Source organism: Suillus fuscotomentosus (genome assembly GCF_016647785.1).
Source record: "Suillus fuscotomentosus strain FC203 chromosome Unknown F5891scaffold_14, whole genome shotgun sequence".
Lineage (NCBI taxonomy): Eukaryota > Fungi > Basidiomycota > Agaricomycetes > Boletales > Suillaceae > Suillus > Suillus fuscotomentosus.
Genome location: NW_024539526.1, coordinates 541,864 through 564,296, shown reverse-complemented (window position 1 = coordinate 564,296; position 22,433 = coordinate 541,864). Strand labels below are relative to the sequence as shown.

Genomic DNA, 22,433 nt, shown 5'->3' with positions numbered 1-22,433 from the left:
AAGCACGGATGCTACGAGAATGTAAAGTGGCTATAGCACATTCGGGAAAAGAAGTGAAGAGTTATGATGCGACGTAATAGTCCGAGAATGTGTGGGCTGAGTCGATATTGATACACCTTTGTGTTATCTGGAAAAAAAAATAGCTGCCGGCAGAATCGGAAAAAGCATGGCAGCCGGGAGGGGAATGGGAGAATGAAATGAAATGAAATAAATAACCCGGGCACCCAAGAAATCAGGCTAAAAACACAGGCGGGTGACGGGAAAGTATACGATACTAAGACCAGGGAATACCGAGAAAAGAAAAACTGTCGTGAATGAAAAGAAAAAGATGAGAATATCACAAGACGGAGTCCCAAGATCCAAGAACACGCTCAGGGGTGGAAATACTAGGACCCCACGTGTGGACGCGAGGCCGATAGATAAATAAGCACGATCGGCTAGGAGGAGAGTGGCGTGGCGTCATATACACAATACGCAGCGGGCGACACAAGACTTGATGATAATATTTTTGTCGTTTATAGAGTGGATAGTTTGCGCCTTGTGCCGCCTTTTATACAAGCCCGAGTGCTGTCGGGCAACCGAGATAATAAGAAATGCCGATGCGATGTTGCGAAAGCATGATAATGATGGAGCCGTGGTAGTGACACATTGAGGGGTGAAAAGAAATAGATAGAGAATGAACCGCCAGCGAGCGAGGTATGAATGTCGCCACTGAGTGGTGACCCAGATGCAATACATCTGGGGCAAGCCGCGAATGTGTCCTGTGTGCGGGTGACCATGACCGAAATAGACCGGATGATATGACAAGCAAGACAAGTGCAGAGCGGCAAGTCTATTAGACAGGCAATGCCGTGGAAACGTGGGAGCCAACAGCCCAAGAGAGAAGACCACAACGAAAATATTGACCGATGGAAGACTTCGAAAGGATAATGATATCGGTGAAAGAGGTATAAGACACTGCGCCACGGAAGTCGTCAGAAGCAGGGTGTATGTCGACTTTTTTCGCGATGAGGGTGTATTAAGTTCAGTATACGTTCGAAGATATTCCGCGGCGAAAAGAAAGGGAGATTATGTCGGTGGTGAGGTGATATTAGTCTAGGGACTGCTTGCCAATACGAAAATCTAAACCGCTGTTCAACGATTCGAGATGTCACCGCAAGAATTAGGTCACCAACCTCTACACTTGATGAATGCGATAGACATGAAGATACCGCTCAAAAAGCGGGTGGAGGCAACTCGTCGGGACTCGGCGAGTTTTGGAATACTGAACTCGCGAAGAACCCAGCCTTGTCCTTAGCAGCGCGGGTGATGCTCGGTCCAACTGACCCAGGCTTCCTTGACATGAAGCCAAACAACTTCCTCTGATCTTCCGAGGCATCAGAAGCCGATGCCATGTCCTCGTCAAAGGACATGTGAAAAACACCCTCACTGGGCGTTCTGAAATGTTTGCGGGATGGAGACGGAGTGTTGCAGCTCAACTGCCCACCAAACGGGAACCCTGTGCTCGCATTAAGCGGTGCTGTGCGAGGGCCTCCCTCGAATGTAAGCTGTTGCCAAGTCCCAGCGGATCTCTCGCGAGTGGGGGTTGATAGAGGAGAATTATCATCATCAACATCAGTGGTGTCATCACAGACCGGGAAATCTGTGACAGAGCCGGCGGAAGTGCGCCGTGCGGTTCGGAGTGGTACAGCGGACTGGCTGGGGGCCGAACGAGAGAGATTGTGACGAGGTGTCTGAATATTAGATCTAGGGACAGGAACTGCCCGAGTGGAAGGGGTGGGTGTGGCAATTTGCTGTGGGAAAGGGCGACGGCGACGAACAGCAAGTTTTCCGGCCGGCTGAGACGTCAAGGAAGGAGCTGGCGAAGAAATATTCTTGGACGTCAAGGTCATGGGTGGAAGCGAGTTGTCCGAATCAGAATCGGAACTGACAACAAAGGGATCAAAGGAATTGGATGCGGGATTGTTATTGTGACGGGTAAAAGTTTGCGTCGGAGATGTTGTACCCTCAGCCTGCGAGAGAATAGGTGGTGAAGGTTGACGAATGTTGCTGCGTCGGGCTTGCGCATTCGAAGAAGGGCTTCTAAAAAGGAGAAGCGAACGAATAATGGTACTCAGAAATGTTGCTGAGTGAATACAAAGGGGTATAATTGATTACCTCGTCGTTCCCTTATCTTTAGGTGCCTTAGATTGTCTACCCCGTATGGTCTTGTCTGGCAATGATGTGGCCGGAAGGACTGTGAGCTTCGAGACAACATCTAAATTACTTTTCTGTGAGGAGGGCTTGGTGGGTTCATCGCATGACTCTGAGATTGGAGGCTGTGTTGCACGGCCCTGGGAATGAGGGACGAGCTGTCTCTGTTTCGGCCTTGGAGACCGATGTTGTTTCTGATGACTTTGAGGGAGCTGCTGTGGATGGCTACGAGGAGTTGAGGGTCGTGAAGGCTGCTTGGAGATGAAAAGCAAGCCAGGTGTTTTCGTTGCTTGAACTACAACTGCTGGAGGAGCCGAAGGATGACGACGATGTGATATGTTAGGCGACATGAAGGGCGGAGGATGTGGTTTGTGTGCTAGGAGCATTTGGGTAAGGATGGAGTGTTGAGTGAAATGACGAGTACAACGAGCGCAGCGACGGGGAAGAGGCTGAGGACGACGGCGATTACGACGACGAAGTTGAGAGTGATGTGAGAGGAATAAAAAACGAGGATATCGTGGGATGACTGATCTTCGGATGACACATGGACCTTTTTGTTCTCCGACACCGCGCAGCAAGTAACGCATTACCAAATTTAGTAGTTTGTCACACCTGTCTATTATCTGAGTCTGAATAAGTCCGCATTTAGAAACTGTTTGTACTAGTTTTGAAGTTCTTGTGCCTTCTTTTCCTGATTAGGTTGGCTTCCTTATGCCGTAGATCCTCTCTGCCGCCGTGGCTAAGCTCGTCTCCTTTTTGTTGGCGAGTCGTTCTTCGTGATCTTCCACTCAGTCTCCACTAAGATGAAGCCATAAACAAAATAGAACAGCAGATTCTATCACCATGGTTTGTACTTAATACAATAGCCTATACCAAGTACTCACAGTGACTTGGAGAGGCGGTGACTCTCTTGTTATTGATCTCCTAGACTACAATCACTTGCGCACACGCCCTTACCGTGCTTCCCCATAATTGCTTTTCACGCACCTATTGACGCAACCGCAACGTTGCTCACTCGAGGTTGTATCCCCAAGAACAATAACATCATCATAGGCTGTACCTGCATCACACTCTTATCATACCTTCCTGCAGCGGCGCTACGCTCGTATGTGCCTGTGTAGCTGCCAGCTGTGATCATTTTTTTCATGCACACACCTTACCCGGCATCCCCTTTCAAGTCTATCCTGCGGGGCCGCTTTCACCTTTTTTAGACGCCTCGTTGCACAGATTCGTCTCCAAAAGCGCTTCTAGAATCTTACCTTCTTTCATTATGAAATCTGCCTGCATCACCTGCTGATATGAGTGGAGCTCATAGCGTAAGTACTTCCCCACCGTTCGGATTTCATCAAATTATATGAACGGAGGCGACACACTCAAAGACTGCGATGCCCTCACCTATTTCTTCCGCGCCTGCCCCTACAAAGTTCAACACCCATTTACGCCCAACGTCTTTCGCCTTCGTATCAGCTCATATCAGTCTTCACTCGACGATAAGATGCTTTCTCTATGAAATGAATGCTCTCTTACAGCATCCCGGATAAGATTATGCTGTTCTGAATCGCTTCATATCTAATAATAATGTTGCGTCTTTATTTCCCTTCTGATCACATCCAAGAATCTGACGGAGATCATAGAAAAACGCTTTCGCATTCTACTCGGTAGATGCGTGTGGAATAACGGCCGAAAGATATCAATGAGTATCAAAGATCTATTCCCTGTTCCCGCTTTTATCGGTGTAATGTCCTCTCTTGTGGTAGAGTTTGCTTTATCCTGTCCTAACAGGGAACGCAGATTGATCGCATCTACGCTATGCAAGTTGAGCCGGATCATGCATCTCCTTTGAGTACGAGCGATAGCGTCGACCCTGGCCTTGCCTCATTATCTCTCGCCAACAATGAAGAAAGTTTAGGGTGAGTCGTAAATACGACACATGACGTTGCGATCATCCCTGGCTTAGGGGCGAAGCATGTCCTGTACCAGAATTGTTCTGAGTGATGATCGTTTGTCGTGCTTAATGCGGGCCGGTATCGCAGTCTTACTTCTATAGGGTCTGGCTAGAGGAGACTAGGCCCCACTGATAAGGCGAAAGTGTAACTTCACAAACGGGTGTGCGAGTTCCAGCATATCACAGCATTGGTTCTGGATCCTAGCCGGCTCAAGACATATCCGGGCGCAACGCTGAACAGCGGAGAACTCACGAGGTGACACCTGGCATATTCAATTGATCAGCGTGGATCAGCCTTTACAGCAAATTTAGTAAATTCCATCGGCAAAAATTGTCCGTGATCCTTGTCTACAATTCGTCATGTGGATGCTGAAGGTCCTCGCCCTCTGAAGTACCCTCGACGTCATTGGCGTGTGCTGGCTGAACTAACCCAACATTCGCAAGGACATCCGAACGAGCGGTAGCAACACTCGAATGAATCTTGCCTGCGGCAGCCAGTCGGCCCGCAAATTGCGCGATCTCGTTGTCGTATTCTTCCCATTCAGGGATCCGCCTCGCACGTGATAATTTTGGTTCTTTCTGTTAACCAAATAGGCGTCAGACGAACGACTAATGTAGTTTAAGAGGGCTGACCGTCAGGGGGTTCTGGCACAAGTCGATAGTTTTGGCACGATGAAGGCGATCTGCGCTGCCTGCATATGACGTTCAGATGGTTCAGGGGGAGATCTAGGGTGAATTTGATGACATACACCAGGTTTCACACTGCACCAGCCACGTCATCAGTATGGTTGGAAGAATACTAAAGTTTAAGTTTACATACCCAGAGCCAGTCTTCGTGAAGAGAGAACTGGTTGGAATTAATGACCTGTATCATTCAAACACAGTCTCAACTCACTATCGGCACTTCTCTTTGGATGTTATTTGGTAAATCTTGGCTCGCATCAGTAGGTGCCCTCTCGAGACTCACACGACCGACCTTGGTCCAAGTTAGCAAGGGAGTTTGGATCAGCTGAAAGCATCTGGTATTGTCCACGAAGGATGTCCTGAAAATCAAAGTGTCACCCAATGTCCTCGGATGCGCTAGGAACCGACTTACTCCCGCGGCCATCTAAAGTCCATCAGTCAGGGATTGTCATCAAAACTGACCTACGTACCTGGCGAAAACGAACAAGATCTACGACATACAGGGCACTGGGGAAGCATCAGATCAAACAACATCATGCAACCCAGACATAAACTCACCTGATGTGATACGGAAGATCACCCAAGAAGTCTTTCCAATATCCAGTTTTCCAGAATCGGAAACCTTCCATCTCGTAGTTGTCATCGCCCATGGGTGTATAGCCATATGGTGCGCCGTGCAAGTCGAGGTCAACCAGTTCCTGTAGATCCGCACGGACAATTTGGTCCGCGTCGACAAATATGACTTTATTTAGGTCCATGGGAAACAGAACATCGAGGAAAAGAATCTTGTATGCCCAAATAATGCGCTGCTTTTCCTTTTGGGCGCGGAGCCAAGACGGCCATTTATAAGTCACGAGCTCATACTGGAAGCCATATTCTTCGGCCATGTGTGGTACGAATTCCTGTAATATCACAATGAGGCGTGTTGCAAGCAATACGTCATGCCAACTGACCAAGAAAGAAGGCGATAGGAAGTTCTCGATGAACCAGAATTTCACAGTGCTGTTTGTGTTGCGCAGGACGCTGAGAATCATGATGGAAGCGAAACGCTGAAAAGAGAGGGTTGTTGGAGGCATCCAGTGTTGCAGAAGGGGAAAGGGAGCGCACCTCATAGAGCAGCCCAGAAGCAACTGTGAATATGTTGATCTCCGCTTGTCTGGCGCCCGTCTCTGCGACTTCGGTCGTGCTTTCACTTTTTGATGTGAAAAGAGATAAAACCCTGAAGTGAATTCAGGACCAACAATAGCAGTAAAGAATGAGAGAACCACCCACTTGGACAAGATATCGTGTACGACGGTTTGCGATTGGCCCGAGTGTCGCTGTAACCCTGCAAGCACATCCGCCTTCTCCATACCCGGTTTCCGTGACAGCCTTGGGTACAGGGTTAGTCCCTCAAAGCTCATCACAGTCAATTCCTCTCCAGAATCTTCTACAGAAGGACTATTCCAACCCTCACTCCCCACGCTGACTATATCATATACCTCACGGCCTCCTCCCTCGCGAATAGTAAGTTTGAATGTTCCTGGGCGAGCTTTAAACTGCAAGTAGCCAAGATTCGCGACAACCTGAGTGTCGTCGACTACGGACGGAGTATGATTGGCAGCAGGAGATGAAGTGGTCAGTTGGAGCTGTACGCCTCGAGGAGGGCTATTAGACTTCGTCTCCCGTGCATGCCCTTCAACGACGAGGTAGTCGAGCGAGAAAAGAGCATGAAGGCCGTCAGGTGGAAGTGTGCTCGGCTGAATGTTGTCGAGGTCGTAAAGGGCTTCTCGTGGGCGAACGAGCCACGAGGGGGGAACGTCCATACTAAGAGTATATATCGGGTCTTCAGATAGGCCATTGAACGTTACTTGCGCCGGAATCTCATTGCTGAAGTGCTCTCAGTGATATGACAAGCAGGAAAAGAGACGCACTCACCCTTTGTTGTCATATTGCACGCGAGGCTCGACACTATAACGGTAAAATCGTTTGAGTGGGATCTGTGAAATCGATTAGTTGGACCAGGCTGTACAAAGTGATTTTGCATACTTCGGAATGTTGAGCTGGATTGAGGTACAGTTCAAAGTATACCTCCGGGAAGAGCTCCTCGTGGTTCTACGGTCACCCACATCAACTCGACAATTCTACAGTCCCCACGACAGCTTACCTCTAAGATTGCGATCCACTTCTGCGCTCCTTCACTCAGGGGATCAAGGAGCAGGACAAGGTGTGTCAGTGCATTCTCTCGATCGCCAAATTCAAATTTCCTGGAAAAGGATAGTTTGTTCAACATGTCGCAAGACTGCATGTAGATGATGAAACACATACGTGTAACTACCCGATAGGAGTTTATAATTACTAGTCCTAGCTCGAGGTGCGCTGTCGAACAATCCAACTTCACTTGGATCTGGCTGTTGATCTGCATAAATAATTGACGATGCCACCGAGACCAGGTTTGCATACGCGAGCCTGTATACGCAAAATACGATATCAGAACCCAAAAGAGCGCAGATCAAGACCACCCACGCATCAAGTTCTGTGACGTCAGCTAGAACTTCCTCGATAGCTTGCGCGACACGTTTAACTCGCTTTTTCATTTCATATGTCTCCAACGTTGCAAAGTCTTCGGACACGAACTCCGATTCGCGAGAGAAAGGACCGATGAGCTATGCATGAAGTTTTATTATCCACGTGGGACTGAAAACAAGGATAAACGTACCCGGCCATTAACAACGATGGCTTGTTCTCCAGGCTGAAGGCCCGCCTCACGCGCGAAAAGGCGGCTAGTAGTTAGAAATGCTGCGTGTGCTTCCGGATCCGATCCGAGTTTAATCCCTTCGGTGATAAATACCTGTGTAGCGTCATGTGTTTTCAAATCGTCGAGCGCTCGTTTTAACCCATCCGGAGAGAGCTCTCCAAGGTCGCTTGTTGACCCAACGTGTGCAAAGAAGGACGATACATTACCCCCAGGTGAGCCGGTAGAGGGATTATGTAGGAATGTAATGCGTGATTGCGATTCCTCTCTCTATGCGCGTATTAGCACGAAAGCGCGCAGACACAGATTACTCACAGAAACGAACATCACAGCCTCCTGAACCAGTGCCTGCCCCTCCGCTGAATCCAGATTGGCGATGACAACCATGCTTACAGGTGTCCTGTCGGCATCTGACAGCGATATACAGATTTAGTATCGCCTAAATAGTATATGTAACAAGATTCACCCGATGTCACCCATGCGCATGTGAGCGGGCTCCACCCTGTGCGCTTACCCAAATCGCCAAGATCGAGAATTTTGAGATTCCCAGTACTCGGTGAAGGAGCATGCACTGAAGAGGGCGCCTTGCTGAAAATGTACGGATTCCGGCTCGAGAGTGTTGTAGGGAGGTCATAAAAGAACGTTGAGATGAGCGGCACGGAAGCACCGGTCAGTTCTTGGAGGTAAACCTGAGGGAAGGGGGTAAGTATATGAGGTGATCAACTAGACAGCGAGGTCAGGAGGGAATATGAATGAAAACGCTCACCAGTTCCTGCAGTAACTGCAGCTGCCCAACCGCCTCATTCTGCAGGTCTCGTAAGAAATTATCCCCCACTTCATACCACTTTCCATTAACAAACCCTTCCCCATCCTTGCCGCTAATACCAAGTCTCTTCGTCCACCGCCTTGCACTTTCAAGAGCTTCTTCAACGCTGGGAACCTTCCCGCTAGTTATGTCTGCAAAGTTATCTGCTGCCCCAAGAGTGTTGAATGTTGCATGGACAATACTCCAAGACAGAGTAGGGAAGTGCTGCTGCGTGTGCGCAGTGGATAACTATGGAAGAGCATAATTAAGCAACATAGAATAAGGGCAAAGTGAAGGACATACAGAGCGGAAAAAAGAGGCCACTTCTGGACGACTGAATTTCTGTGCAACATAGTATATAATTCTCGCCATCTTAAGGCCTATCCGCGTACGACGATGAGCATCATTGTCGATTAGAATAGTGCCTTCACGCACCGTCACCGTCACCAGAAACTGGAACAAATCCCCACCTAACAGGAAACCCGCGGGCGACGATGCTATCTACTTGGTTTGCAATGAGAGAAAGGGATCGCGGTTGCGAAAAGTTAAGGGCGAGGACGACATTAATGACGTTGACCCGCAAACGCAAGTAAGGACTGAAAAGTTGAGTGGGATGCGTGCGGAGAAGCTATGCATGTAACGCAAACAAGACGAGTTAGTATCATGCCTCAATCGAATCATCCACGACTGAGCGTATATACACCCACCTGCGTCAAGTCCGTCCCCCACTCAGCGTATTTCGTGTCTTCCTCGATATCATTCCGCCATAATATAACGCCGCCCCCCTCTGACCTATCTGAAGAGTCGACGAGGCCGTCCAAGAGATCGTTCCACTTTGGAGAGATATCATATACTCTCTGTCCTTCATTCAAGGTCTCTGCCTCCGCGTTGTTCTCAGTATCTGCGCGCAAAACTTCTTGGGCAAAGCGCTTCGCTGAACCAAGCGTGGTGCCTTTCTTGACTTTCAATTTCGACGGAGATGGATCGAGAGGACCCGAATGCACTGGGTGCACGACAAACTCTATGGCCTGCGACCGCGACAAGCCAAGTTCGACGAGTGAGCGAATAAGAGCGCGTTCGCGCGCAAAGTTGCGTAAAAGCCTGGACTTGGATCAGAACTGAACGGACCTCAGAGTACAGCACGATAGGCAGAAGGAAAGTACAAATGAGGGTAAGAATAGTAGAGACAGAAAACGCACCCGAATATGCCAGCTTCACCCTCTAGCACCCTCCCATTGATCCATACCGTGTTCACGCCCATCATCGCTTTCCCCCAGTTATCTTGTACTTCGTCTCGTACTGTGTCCGGTACGCGAACTTTGCGCGCAAGTGGAGCAGCATAGCGCGGAAAATTCGCAGACAGCGTGTGCAAAATATGCAGCGGGGTGAACGAATTTCCCAATAGGCATGAAGAGATAACTGGAGGGAAGGAATCGGGGTTGGAAAGGAGTGCAAGGAAAGACGTTGCTTTAAGGCCAAGATCTGCGCCATGCGAGATGAGCCCCAAATAATAAAATAATGATAAAATTCAAGCTACCTTGAATCTCCTCTCTACTCAAGGGATTATTTGTGGTAGCATCCTCCTCCATTGCGGTATCAATGTATGACATGGCCTCGAAAACACAGCTTAGCACGTCATTTTCATTCCCTTCCTGACTCTCATTCGCAGAGGAATCATCACGAGAGGTGGAAGAAGCCCGCTTCCGGTCATCCACAGCGAGGTAATCCATCTTCTTCAAGTCCAGTGCGACACCAAACCCAGACAAATATGGTCCATCTGTTGCAATGACAGGCCGTGCCCAGCGTAGTACGTATTCCATATCATGAGTCAAAGAGAGTAGGGCGCGATGTAGTGGCTTGAATTCAGGTGCCATAGGATCAGCGTAGTGTATTGCTGTCCATCTGGGGGCGTCAAGTGATGGCTGAAGAGGTGGAGTATGATCTGTTTGGAGGCGCTTCATTTTTGGTCGAGACTCGGAATCTGAAGCTGCGACTGAAATTTCGACGAGGCGCCTGAGTTCTTCTGCGTTGCATGCAATACTTCCATACCAATCTACCCAATCCTCGCATCCCTCCCTTCCACTTTCGTGTGTGTGCTGTGCAGCGAGTTTGGGACTTGCGGCATGTAAAGCTAGCCTAACATTCACGGCAGCTATCTCAGGAGCCAGAAGGTAATTTGTTGCGAGATCTAAGACAACGTTATGCGATTCTTCCGGCGTCGCGGGTTTTAGTGGGAGGGGGAAATGATTAAGGAGTGAGAATAGGTGCTCTGGAGAGGTAAGGGCCAGGGTTTCTCTGGTAAGTGATGGTATCAGTTGCACGAGAGGGTCAAGTACATAGTCCGAACTTACAGGGCTTCGAGCAATGGATCTGCAGCACTGAAAGAGGAACGCAAGGACACACCAACTGGGGGAGACGCGCTGAAAGCAAGCAGCGCGCATCCAAGAACAACAAGTGCGCCAGAACGCATTACTCCTGACTCCTACAAGCCTACGTAGTCAGTAAATTGCTAAATCACAAAGTTTATGGTGATCTCGGTAGTTACTACTTAGTCTTGCTACTGTAGACACGTTGCCAAATCACGTGACTCATAATGCTGTGAATTTCCACTTCCATGTCCGAGTCGGTTTATTCCTGATGAAGGTTAACCTTTGCAGTACTGCCCAAAGTCCAAGCAGCTGTTTCCATCACCATGGCTGTGGGTGTGTCACGGTAAAATGTTGTCCCCCCCGGGTGAATAAATTTGCACATCTAGGTTTGAACAAACGTGCCAGTGAATGTGGCATCATGTGCAAGCTCATCAGGTTAGTATCATCGCAAGCGATGTCCTCGATGGTCTATTACCACGGTGAGCACGCAAGTAGAGATTTAACGTTATCTCGGCGTTCTGAAGTGCAAGTATCATCGTGTCATACTGCTCGTTCAAAGGCGTGCCAAGGGGACCCTGTGCGCTCCTTGTACTCGTCCGTCGCTGGACGACAAGTATTTAATCCTTTAGTGAACGCATCTGTGGATCACTGAAATGTCCGAGTCTGTGGTCATGCATTCATTCCATCATTCTCAATCGCACTCCGCAAGCTTGGAGCGTGCGAGTTCAGCCCAGGACAAGGCCATGTTGCAACGGCAGTACCGGGCAAAAGAAGCGCATGCACTTGCACAACTCCAAAAATTACTTTATGACATATCCCCAGGCGCAAATACCTATCTGACTCGACTTGGGACGATTGTTCAAGGTAACCCGATTTCGCCAACTAGCCCCTAATCGTGGCGTCGTTGACATTTTCACCGCAGCTACAGAAATGATTGAATTCCTTTATTATCGCAACACTATGTTGGAGGAACTCTATCAATCGCCACATCCGGAACCAGGCTATGGTGCCACGGCTTCGATCGACTGTCATCTGGGTAAGCTTTCTTCACTTTACGAGATATAGCACAGGACCATTGACCTGTTATTCGCAGTCCAACACCCATTGGCTGACTGGAAGTGGGGTAATGACCATGTGGATGAAAGACACCAACACTCGGATGGCGCGTGGAACCCAGGTTGTCCGACATCTTTAAATGGTGTCGCGATGTCTAGCAACAGATCCGTCTGGCACTAGCTAGTGGTAGCCTCGAGACATGTGTTAAGTTCGCCTCAGCTGAGCTCGCTGCGACCGATTGTATATATCAATACAAACTGATTGAATATTTGAATGCTTCTTCAATAATGATTCGATCATTTCTTCTTGACAGGAAAAGCCAAATAAATGGATCAGCGATGGATCAGCATTAATATTGACAGTGAAGTTTACGTGGTGCTTATATAAGCGCACCGACTGCCAAGTACACTGACAGGACCGTCCATATACCTAAATGCCCACTTGAGTTGTTACCTTGCGAAGCAAGGTCAGGTTCACATGGACTGATTTCCAAATAATAGTAAATACAGTGACGCCATACAACGTGATACGATGGTGCATTAGTAATAGCACGTTCATCCGTCACCGTGCGAACTTATGATCTACCTCCGATTCGTGGGGATCGACTTCGACTTTGTCGATCCCTTCCAATACTCATCGTTTTCGGACCTGCTTGTTACCCAATGATCTCGCCACTTCGTAATAACAAGTGGCGCACTGCGCTCATGCGCGCCCAGAGCTCCGCCCACCTTGCCGTGTAACTCCCTTTGGTGTAGCAGGGCGGAGCTAGCGCGCTTCCCTTCCAATATTCGTCATTTTCGGACCTGCTTTTTTTCGTTTTCACTGCGGCTGAGTCCTGACCGTGCAACTCCCTTTTTTTTTTCGCAAACTCAGTTTTCGCCTGATTTCACTTCTGCGGGGGAGAGCCCTGCTATGGCTGGAGGTCTCCGTGCGTCCTCTGTGATCCCGCAGAAGTCTGTACTACACATACCTTTTTTTTGCTTTTTCTTTCATCTGGTGTCCAATTCATTTCATTTTTGCGGGTGAGAGCTCTGCTATGGCTGGAGGTCTCTGTGCGTTCTCTATGATCCCGCAGAATTCTGTACTGTAAATTATTATTGAAAATGAGAATAGGAATTCTTCTGTGCAAAGGAACAGGAATAGAGACCGGCACACTAAACGAGCACGGTAGAGCTATAAACAGGCGCAAAGCTGAGCAAGGTCCACGTCGGCAACGCCGACCCCTAGTTTTACAGTTGAGCCTAACTATACATATAGCCTTTCATGCATGTACGAAAAAAATTCATGCCATTCTTTATGCAGTGCCCTCTTACGCCACCATTTCGCCGAGTTGTGGCAAAAACTAGGTACCGAACAGTGTAACGTAAGAACGTGATGAAAAGAGGTCGGAACTCTTGTCAACTCTGATAATTGGTGAATAGCACCAAAGTCGATCCTCCTGAGTACTTCAATAGCGACGATGCGCGATTTCAATTGGCTGAGACCACCTTGCAAGTTGCAGGCAAATATAAGTCATGTATCGCGTCCTCTGCGCATGTCTAGAAACCAATGTCCATACTTCCGCATATACCCGGGTCCCGCACATCCTGCATCAGTACCTTGTCTCGTGCTCTCGCGCAAGCACCCCGCACCCAATTAGCTCATACCAGACCAGCTTTCACATCCCCTCAGGAATTACCAGCCACAAGTTTCGATACAGTATTATAAACCACATGTACTGTCAACATTGGGTCAACCTAAAATGACAATAAACGTGAAAAAAAAAGTATTGTGATCTGATAGTTTCACGACGTACCTCCTCAATTAGCCGGCCCATACCTCACCCTGCTCCTTCCTGTGAAGTGGGCTTGCTATACGATCAGTAGCTATAACACACCAAATAAAACATACTGTATCTCTATGTGTTACCAATGCATCAGAGGGAGTGCATACTAGCTATAATACTTTGTACCTCATATTTACAAGAAAAAGAGCAATGAACTAATTATGCAAGGTCCTTGCTTGCTGCATGGGTACATAAGTAGTAGCCTACTAGTCCTGCGCTCAGCATGCAAGAGAGTTCAACAACTGTCTTTAGAATTCCGTTATCTACTGCAACCCTGCAAAAAATCACTTTGGTTGTTTATAGTACTCAGTGCTGTGTACTATGCAACATAAGGAAGATATTCGCGCTATGGAGCCTGGACTTGACTTGAGACCTTATCACAAGCGTCAAATAATCGGCCTCTACCGACATTGACGGCCTTCTCATCCTGCAGTGATCCGATGAATCCGTATAAGTGTTTAATCGATGATTCGATACAGGAGGCACTCGACTCGGAAGAAACCAATTGAACAGTTCGACAGTCAGACTAGGAAAATAATCGTCGTGCCAATTCCTATTTTGAGAAAAAGTTTCACTGGAAGTTCGGCTTCCTGTATCTAAGAAAGGGCAAATAACTTTACAGCAAGCTAGGACAAAAAACACCAGTGGCTTGAACCGAAACATTGATTGGCAGACCTCTCACCTGCGCTAACTTCCATTCCGAAGTGACTAGTATATATGGTCCGAGTTTAGCGTTGCAATGCCTCCTTCCAACTAGGACGACAGATCAAATTTCGGCTGCCCAGCAGCCGTCAACTTCGGGAGTAATCGTGGGTACTAGGCACTGTAGGTCAAGTGCTGCTCCGAGGATCGTGTACGCTGTATATCGTAAAGGAGGAAAGTCGCTTGATTCTATAGGAGTTTAATCAAGAACTCGACTGGCTAGAAGCATCTCCGGGGTTTGCAATGATACGGTGACGATCCCAGATTGGTGCACGTCTTAGGAGCGTGTACCAAAGTGGCTTGATTCTAGCGTCCAATCAAGAGCTCGACTACCGAGAAGCATCCCCGGGCTTTGCAATGATATTCGCTGGGCAATCCCAGATGCACATGTCTCCAAGTTCAATAGACGCGTACTAGTAGCGCTGCCCATGTGAGTTCTGCCATTCAAGTTCTTGCTGTAGTAATACTCCCAGACCTTGGCATGATAGAGCGCGGGATGTACGGAGATTGCGATGCCATGGTTTCCTATTATTCTGCAAAGATCAGCTTATCAGCGTCATTCCAAGTATAACGCAGTCCAGAAGTAAAAAGTACGCTATCAATCCAGCGCCTGTACCTCATCATGAGGTGCAAAGCGCACGACTAGAGCGCTTTGGGCAGTGCGTCATGCACAGGTTTGCATAATTTTTTTATATCCGGTGTGCATGACGTCAGGCGGAATTCAGAAGGTAATCACGTGCATTTATTCGCACGCACTGATTCGACGTCTCCAAATATAAGGGCTTCCGAATAACGAAAAAGGCTTGAGCCTTGCCACCATGTCACCAAACCCGAACTTCATGCGGGCGAGCGTTAATTCATTTCGTCCCTGCACATCAATGGATTTTTAGGGTTCAACTATCCCGTTAAGCCAGGAGCTGGACGTAAGTTGTACCTATTGGCCGCCGCTGGCGCCTATCAGATGGCACAACTGTGATCGGCATATAAGGAGGCAAGCCTCGAGGTCACCTTATGCCTACCGTACTGTCCTGTTTCGCATCAGCTGCTTCAACTCCATCGCAACTTGAACACCTTGTGGAAACAATGCCAAAGCAAAACAAGTCGGTCTTGCAAAGACAGTACAGAAGCAAGGAGCTCGATGGGTTTTCCTTGGTACGGGCGGAGATCTATCATGCTAGCAAAGGAAAGTCAGACCCCAAGACAAGACAAGATGTTCTACGAAAAGGTGTGTATATATATTGAATGAAAAAATAAAATTAGCTGAGTGTCTTCAGCTGCACGGCTGATTAGGGAGCTTTCTGTGTTGAACGCAAAGTTGCAACAACAAGTTTATGTAAAGTCCCGTCAAACCGGTTCCGAAACGCCACCAAGTTGTGTAGGAGGGTTCCCAACAACAATCAGTAGTAAGTATATCCTGTCCACAGGCAATCCGCACCTCATTGACGCCCAGCAGATCCTTGTACGCAAGGCTCATATTCTCCTGTACTTTACAATCATTTCATCGAGCAGCCCTGTCAGCTCGCAGGCATACCGCCGACTGAATCACATCCATACGTCACCAACACAGGGTATGAACTGTGCGATGACGTGTCATTGGAGAACACGAGCACAACCCCGGCATATGATCAGATCATCAGCCAGGTGAATTCTCATTGGAGTCTGGATCGCCAATATTACAACCATGGTGAACAAATATATGTATGGGACAATAGAATTGCCTAGTGTACATCAACTTCTCACTACCCGTGATAGCTAGATTTTTTATCTGTTGGGGGTCGATTTACGGCGTGAATCACATGTACATTCTCAGATTCTGGCATTTGATTACGGGCAGCTTGGTTGGGTATCGTAAGCCCTTGTTCGACTCGGATGACACCGACACTACTCACAAGCGAGTGCTTCCCGAGACTTTGTGGAGTATCTAGGGCCCGAGTCTTTCGGGGCTTTTCACAGTTTAAACATAGATTCCGACTTCTAGACGCGCTCGAACCCGCCTGCATCGAGGCCCGGGGTTTTCCAACTTGCCGGATCATGCATTTACAGGGTTAACATGAACTAATCGTCAATTTCTCAAGTAATCTCGATTTGTCTCTACTCCACATCTTCGTGTCCTGCAATCTTCTGCCTGGTTCCATCGGGACATTGCACCAACATATGGAGATGTGGACAGCAGGTGCGGAAGGATCTGAACATGCTGTCCGTCATCACATGGGACCAAGTCATCTGCTGTGCCGGACAAAACCTCCAATCTCACAATGCCGCCGGATTACAAGTTTAGTTAGCACCTTCAAACTTTGAAATAACTTACAAAACCTTGCAAGGCATCGACAAACCACAGATTGAGTTCCGCGGCATGCTGCGTTCAACGTAAGACCCATTAAAAGATTATCATCCATTTATAACGACATGCACTAAGTTGGCTCTTAAAATGTATTACATGGTATCTCAAGGCCGAAATCTTTTTTTGACATATTGATGAGTACGAAGGATCAGGAGAGGAGGATGGACTCACTTTCCGCAAGAGGATCTTCTGGAGAGAAATTCAGATGAACCCACCAAGGAGACATCCTGACACAGGCCTGTGGCTCAAGGGTCGTCCATACCGCCGTGGGATCATCTTCAAAGTGCTACCGAGATGCTGTTCTTTCTGAGCCGAAGTGCATATCATATGATTAGTATCCTAGACTCGTAACCAGTTTTTACTAAAGTACTTAACGTAGTAACGGTAAGACTGGCTGGATCATCTTGGAGAGATTTCGGAGGCGAAGTGCGGAGTTTCTTAAACATTATGCCCAGTAAAAATCGGTCGGACGCCCTCGCATCGAGATCGACGGGTTTGTAAGTTTGGAGTAGCTATAGTCAGTAGACCTAGATCGATGAAAATCTCACTTGTGCAGATTGAACAACATGTGTACCATTTGAGCAGTACATGTTCCATTTCCGTGCGAGGGCGTCCGACCGATTTTATCATCGACATCGCGCATCGGAGTCGAGCAGTACTGAGTACTGAACGTTGAACATTGAATAGGGTGATAAAATGATACCACTTAATGCATCCCGCACGTTCATGCTCCAAAATGTACCATCTGTTGAACCCTTCATTTGGATTATCGATCCTTCGCTAGCCCTGACCAAGACAAAAAAAATCCTGGCCATCCTAAAAATCCTTTGTGAGCTTCGGATGACGGCCACAGACCTCTTATTATACTCTATCAGCAAGGATATAAAGTATTTGAGCTGAAAATTTAGGATGCTGTGTTCCTTACAAAATAAAAGTGAGTTGTGCGAAAGCTTCAAGAGTTTGCTTGCTTTCGTCGAAAGGGTGCTCGTAAAGTCCACTGGTAGATTGTCGATAGCTTCTAGAGCACTACACGACAAGGGTGGGCCAAAATTGATGATCAAACTTGTGTATGGTTGGAGTTGACATCGACATAGCATACAGTCTGCGCGACGGTAGACACATAAGCTGTACTACGCGATTGTTACCGGTTACTACCAGCACGACCGGCATCTGAATCTGTCAGAATTTAAACTCCGTCGCCAGGGACTCGTCACTCGCGTGACCAGTTGCCTAAGATCTGGTTTCGCCACTCCGCTTTATCCATGGTGTCATAAGCCAGGGTCAGGCTCACGAGCCTAGATGTCGCCATTGAAGTACACTCACTGAATGCATTTTACACAAGTACATAGCACACCAACCAGTTACAACCATCCATTATAAGCGTGCCGTCACCTATAGAAAGCTCGGCAAGTTCTAGTATTCTACATTTACTTCAGTTTCTATTATAATTTTCTATCATAGGAGATGCGAGACGCAGGTTGGTTCGAAGGGTATCCAAAGGACGTATACTGGTCGATCTGATTCAAGCTGTTACTGTATCGTGGGACGGTACTCATCTGGTCCCGCACGCCCTCCAGCATGGCAGCATCGCACACCCCAGGGCTCATACCGATGTAAAAATCGTGCAGTGTGTTTTGCGATACGACTTGTGTCGTCCGGTGCGTGCAAGCCGACTTGACATCACCATTCCAGTGCAAGGACATGTCAGGTACCCGCACTGTAGGGTCTGTTTATCAGACAATTTGCAGCCAGACCTGCAGAAGCTGACACCTACTTTGTGTCATCATACAGCCCTCGCCGTTTGTCCCCGATGATTTTAGCATGTAAAGTTGCTGTTGCAGCTTCAGATTCATCAGGTTAAGTTGCCGGATATGTTGCGCAGCTAATCACGCATTGAATCCTTCTGTAGCTCAAATTTTACTCTGGTATGCTCACCTTTTGATAACGTCTCGTATTTTGTTTTGGGAGTTTCCTGATCATCTGTCGATTCGCGAATGGCCTCGCGAAGCTCTGCAAAGCCGTCGGTCTCCCTGTCTCTGTATTGCTTTTGCTGCGTGGACTTGTTCTGCCTGTATGCATGGTCTTTGGTATCGTCATGCATCATGTCGAAAGCCCCCGAATTTGGAGGGAACGAGGATATACAGTGTGCTTGCTCGACAGGGGAATAAATCATAGTGAGTCATAGGTCAATTGGCTTAAATACTGAAAACATTGCCGTTGCTACCTTGCTTCATGAAGGTGACAAACACAGCACTGAGATTTTCTTGCCTCGTCATCGGATGTAGTGCAAGCACAAGTCACAGTTAAGACGCCAGATCCTGTAAATGCTCGTAGCTATGCAATCTCAACGATGACATCGGCCGGACTTCAATCCCTTGACCTCATGAATTTGGCCTGAATGCCACATGGTTGCCTTGTCTTCGTTGTTCCCAATCGATCCTCGTGTCAACTTTCAAGGTCGCTCGTAGCGCCCAGGATCATGCTCCAATCAGGGGTGACGTGCAGGGGTGGTGTGTTGGGTGCCGCCGACGGTGGTGCGTGCACTCGGTTGGCTTATTGCTCAGTTTGACATCCGAGCGCGCTTCTCTTCGCCTCGATGCTTCTAACGTGTATAGCATATAGTATCTTCAGGTCTCTCTTCGACACTCATGCGAAATAAACTAAGTAGCGCCCTCATGGAAGCAAACTTCGTCCGAAGATGTCGGGTCCGAAAGATATCCAGGTACACATTGAGAACCTAAATCCATTGTGTGAGCTGCACGTCACTGGTGCCTTCAGGGATGCGAACTCAACCTAACCTAATTTCATTGGCTGGGCTGCACGTCAGTACCTTGAGGTCTGCGACTTATTGCACGTATGAGGCAGCGTCGAGGCTATACGCATAGTGATTCTTCTCAGCATAATGTATATTGTCCTCAAACTCTCCAAGTCTATTTACAGGCACCAGTAAAGCCTGACCTTAGTCCTTGGCGGCAAGTCATTCCTTCAATTTAGCAACCCTTGCGAACCTTACCGCGATACAATAGAGCGGTGAGTGGTATTTGTGCAACACGTTCGACACATCCGATGCCCAAGTGGAGCGGGCTCACTGTCAATAACGTACCGCGTTTTAACTTCTGCTGTCTGTCTCTGATGTCACAGTTATGGATATCATACATAAGATTGCTCTTGGATCGTCCATGTTGTCTTGGATTCCAGTTTTCGGGTGTCGTCGGGAATGACTCTTGGTCTCCTGCCATCTTTTCTGAGTCCGTCGGTGTTGACTCCAACATCAAGTCCTGATTGGAAGACAAACATACCACTGATACATCCTCATTGTTCCTTCGATATTTTTCGGTAGTGAACACTGCATCAGGGAAACCAGAACCCACGTTGCCTCGATTGGAGTTCGAACGTTCAGCTTCTATATTTATGTTTTTATCTTCGTCCAAATATATTACCAACCTGGTACTACTTCCACAGCCTCATTTCAATGCCCTCGTAATATCACTGCTATTACATTGATCGACAGGTTACCAAGCCAATCGTTATAGACTCATATGGTAGCAATCGAATTTTAATGTTAGTAAATCAAATTCACGGCAATTCACCTGAAAGACGGAGGCAAAGCTGACTGGCCGTCTTAGGAATGTATAAAAACTAATTTTCCATCACCCAAGCGGATCCTTAATAATATTCTTATTAGTTCACAAAGGAGCGATCCAATCATTTTCCAAAAAGCACAAGAAGAACTACTGGGGACTATGTAATGTAATAAATAGTGAGGCATATGTTATCCATCCTGCTCCCGCCGGATAATATTGATATATCACTTAAATGCCCCTGCCTTGTCCGGGGTACCCTCGCAAGTAGTTCATATCCGGCAGTGCAGCATTGCCCGGATAATATTGATCGGGATATTGCGCGGAGCTGAAGTTATTCCCCGGAGCACCGAAGCTAGACTCAGGAACGTAGGGGATAGCGGTAGTTCCCCCCGGCCATGCCCCGTGTGTCTGACCACCTGTGTGTTGTTTAGCATCTGAGTGAGTCCAATAGCCAGGTAATGCACCTTGCGCTCCCCACGACGAATGAGGGACTCCGTTGAGTTGTCTGCGTAACTCTTCATTCTGACGATTGAGCTCTCTAATTTTCTGTGCAGCTGGAGTGTGGGTTAGGTAATTGAATATCAACAAAATGGATTGACATGCCTGTCGTCAGTGTTTCGTGGCGTCTCGCCGGGTCAACCCTCCCCGCCGTCACTTCACGAATTGCTTCCTGAAGATCCGCGAATCCCTCTCCCTCCTTCTCTCTGTATAGGCGCTGCTGTTCTGCCTTGCTCTGAGGCGACTCAGTGAAGTTTGAGTTAAAAGACATCTTGAAAGTGTTGGGAGTGCTTCGAGTGAAGTGTTGTGTGATTTGAATGAAGTTTGTGTGCTTTGAGCGGGTTCATTGCAGACTATTTATTCATTATCGTGTCCACGAGTACGGACTGTTTAACGTTATCATCATTATTCATCTTCGAAGATATTGGACGCCACTCTGCAAGCAAGTATCAGAATCGATTGAGAGTGCGTTATACTCCACGTTGGCTCAATGTCTGTACGTCTCCCCGCCAGTGCCACAACGCACATGGATCGAGCACAAGAAGAACCTAGTTGTTACTTAGACACGCCATCAGCCTTTTCACGGGTATCAGAAAAAGTGTTTACGTGCCTTGTTTAATTGCGAAGCAGAAAGATGAATATGACTGTCATATGAGAAAGCCAAGTGATTCCGTAATTCATGTCAACTGGCGATTGCCGAAGCATTATCCGTGTTGGATCATTATCGATGGCCTGTGCTTAAGAATCGCTTAAGGACGAGTACGTGCTCTTTGTTCTAGTTAGCAGTGTCCCGCGTTCTACGGGAATCCAAGCTTCAAGCACGGATCAATTGCACTTACGACTTTAATTTATTCCGATCAGCCTTCCAACTACTACTATCATACACTATCTTGCGATTGTTGATGAGTCGGATCGATAAATCATCCTGCTGCAATGAGATGTGCATCGTAGTGAAGCTACGGTGAACGCAATGAGCAGCAGCATACCGTGTATGTGATCAGGGCAGCATTCCATACATTGTTACAACATAGCGAGGCTCCTTGTCCTAAACGTGCTTGCATGAGAGACTCGGAGCAGACTCAACCGGCCAGTCAATCTTGATCTCAGAAGTAACGCGATGACTCACCTATCTAGATTATGGAAACCAAATAATAGCTCCGATCGTCCTCTTTGGTTCATCAAGGCTGTAACCTTGGCCCCACTATTCCATTCTGTTCTTTTCGCGAACGAGTGGCCGTGAACATGGGGAACAAGCAAGCAAGAAAAAAAGCACTTGATAAGATATTTTGAAGAACTTATGGTACCGGTACCGGTGCTGTGACAAGTCGGAGGTTTCAACGTTTTACGTCTTGCAAGATTTCAATCAAAAGCAGATCTGGACCTGGCTAGACCATTCCAGACCTAGCCTAGAGCGTTCCAGAGCAAGTACTCTGTCGAATGTAATTTCACTGGCGACAAAGGCAAAATGTCAGTTTCCCCGCCGTCACGGTGTGAATTGAATTGGCCATTGCAGCTTCATCGACATCCCCGACTTCCCACGAATGACCCTGATGCGTGGGAACCCTTTCAAAAAAACTGCAGATATTAGTTTGTTATACTGAGCAAAGTCTGTCATGAAACTTGTGTTCTGCGTGTTGATACTAGATGCGCGAAATAAGGATCTTAGTGTCAATGCAATCATGTCTCATTCCACTTCT

At 47.7% G+C, this 22,433-nt stretch overlaps 4 protein-coding genes across 4 annotated transcripts; 1 reads left to right on the top strand and 3 right to left on the bottom strand.

Annotated features, from left to right (window-relative positions):
- Positions 1-1,214: 1,214 nt before the first annotated feature.
- F5891DRAFT_947984 (uncharacterized protein) lies at positions 1,215-2,579 on the bottom strand (the record flags this gene model as incomplete). The annotated part of the gene is made up of 3 exons (XM_041374778.1): positions 1,215-2,079; positions 2,158-2,173; positions 2,267-2,579. The coding sequence occupies 3 exons, from the start codon at positions 2,577-2,579 to the stop codon at positions 1,215-1,217; spliced, it is 1,194 nt and encodes a 397-aa protein (XP_041228725.1).
- A 1,907-nt stretch (positions 2,580-4,486) lies between these two features.
- Positions 4,487-10,831, bottom strand: F5891DRAFT_1213293 (glycosyltransferase family 24 protein; the record flags this gene model as incomplete). Its single annotated transcript, XM_041369247.1, has 27 exons — positions 4,487-4,717; positions 4,772-4,830; positions 4,888-4,900; positions 4,959-4,985; positions 5,034-5,068; positions 5,115-5,181; positions 5,235-5,246; positions 5,293-5,329; positions 5,381-5,724; positions 5,776-5,871; positions 5,930-6,041; positions 6,095-6,691; positions 6,740-6,801; positions 6,851-6,916; positions 6,969-7,068; positions 7,130-7,270; positions 7,328-7,467; positions 7,521-7,826; positions 7,872-7,966; positions 8,023-8,245; positions 8,323-8,610; positions 8,665-8,741; positions 8,797-8,989; positions 9,069-9,462; positions 9,561-9,843; positions 9,899-10,656; positions 10,713-10,831. The coding sequence occupies 27 exons, from the start codon at positions 10,829-10,831 to the stop codon at positions 4,487-4,489; spliced, it is 4,875 nt and encodes a 1,624-aa protein (XP_041228724.1).
- A 4,294-nt stretch (positions 10,832-15,125) lies between these two features.
- F5891DRAFT_1020771 (uncharacterized protein) lies at positions 15,126-16,137 on the top strand. The gene is made up of 3 exons (XM_041361142.1): positions 15,126-15,538; positions 15,588-15,716; positions 15,767-16,137. The coding sequence occupies exons 1-3, from the start codon at positions 15,325-15,327 to the stop codon at positions 16,033-16,035; spliced, it is 612 nt and encodes a 203-aa protein (XP_041228723.1). The 5' UTR covers positions 15,126-15,324; the 3' UTR covers positions 16,036-16,137.
- A 1,761-nt stretch (positions 16,138-17,898) lies between these two features.
- F5891DRAFT_1020769 (uncharacterized protein) lies at positions 17,899-18,901 on the bottom strand. The gene is made up of 3 exons (XM_041361141.1): positions 18,590-18,901; positions 18,429-18,536; positions 17,899-18,371 (listed from the first exon to the last, which is right to left on the bottom strand). Exons 1-3 carry the CDS (start codon positions 18,825-18,827, stop codon positions 18,097-18,099), a joined length of 621 nt encoding a protein of 206 aa, XP_041228722.1. The 5' UTR covers positions 18,828-18,901; the 3' UTR covers positions 17,899-18,096.
- Between the last annotated feature and the right edge of the window lie 3,532 nt (positions 18,902-22,433).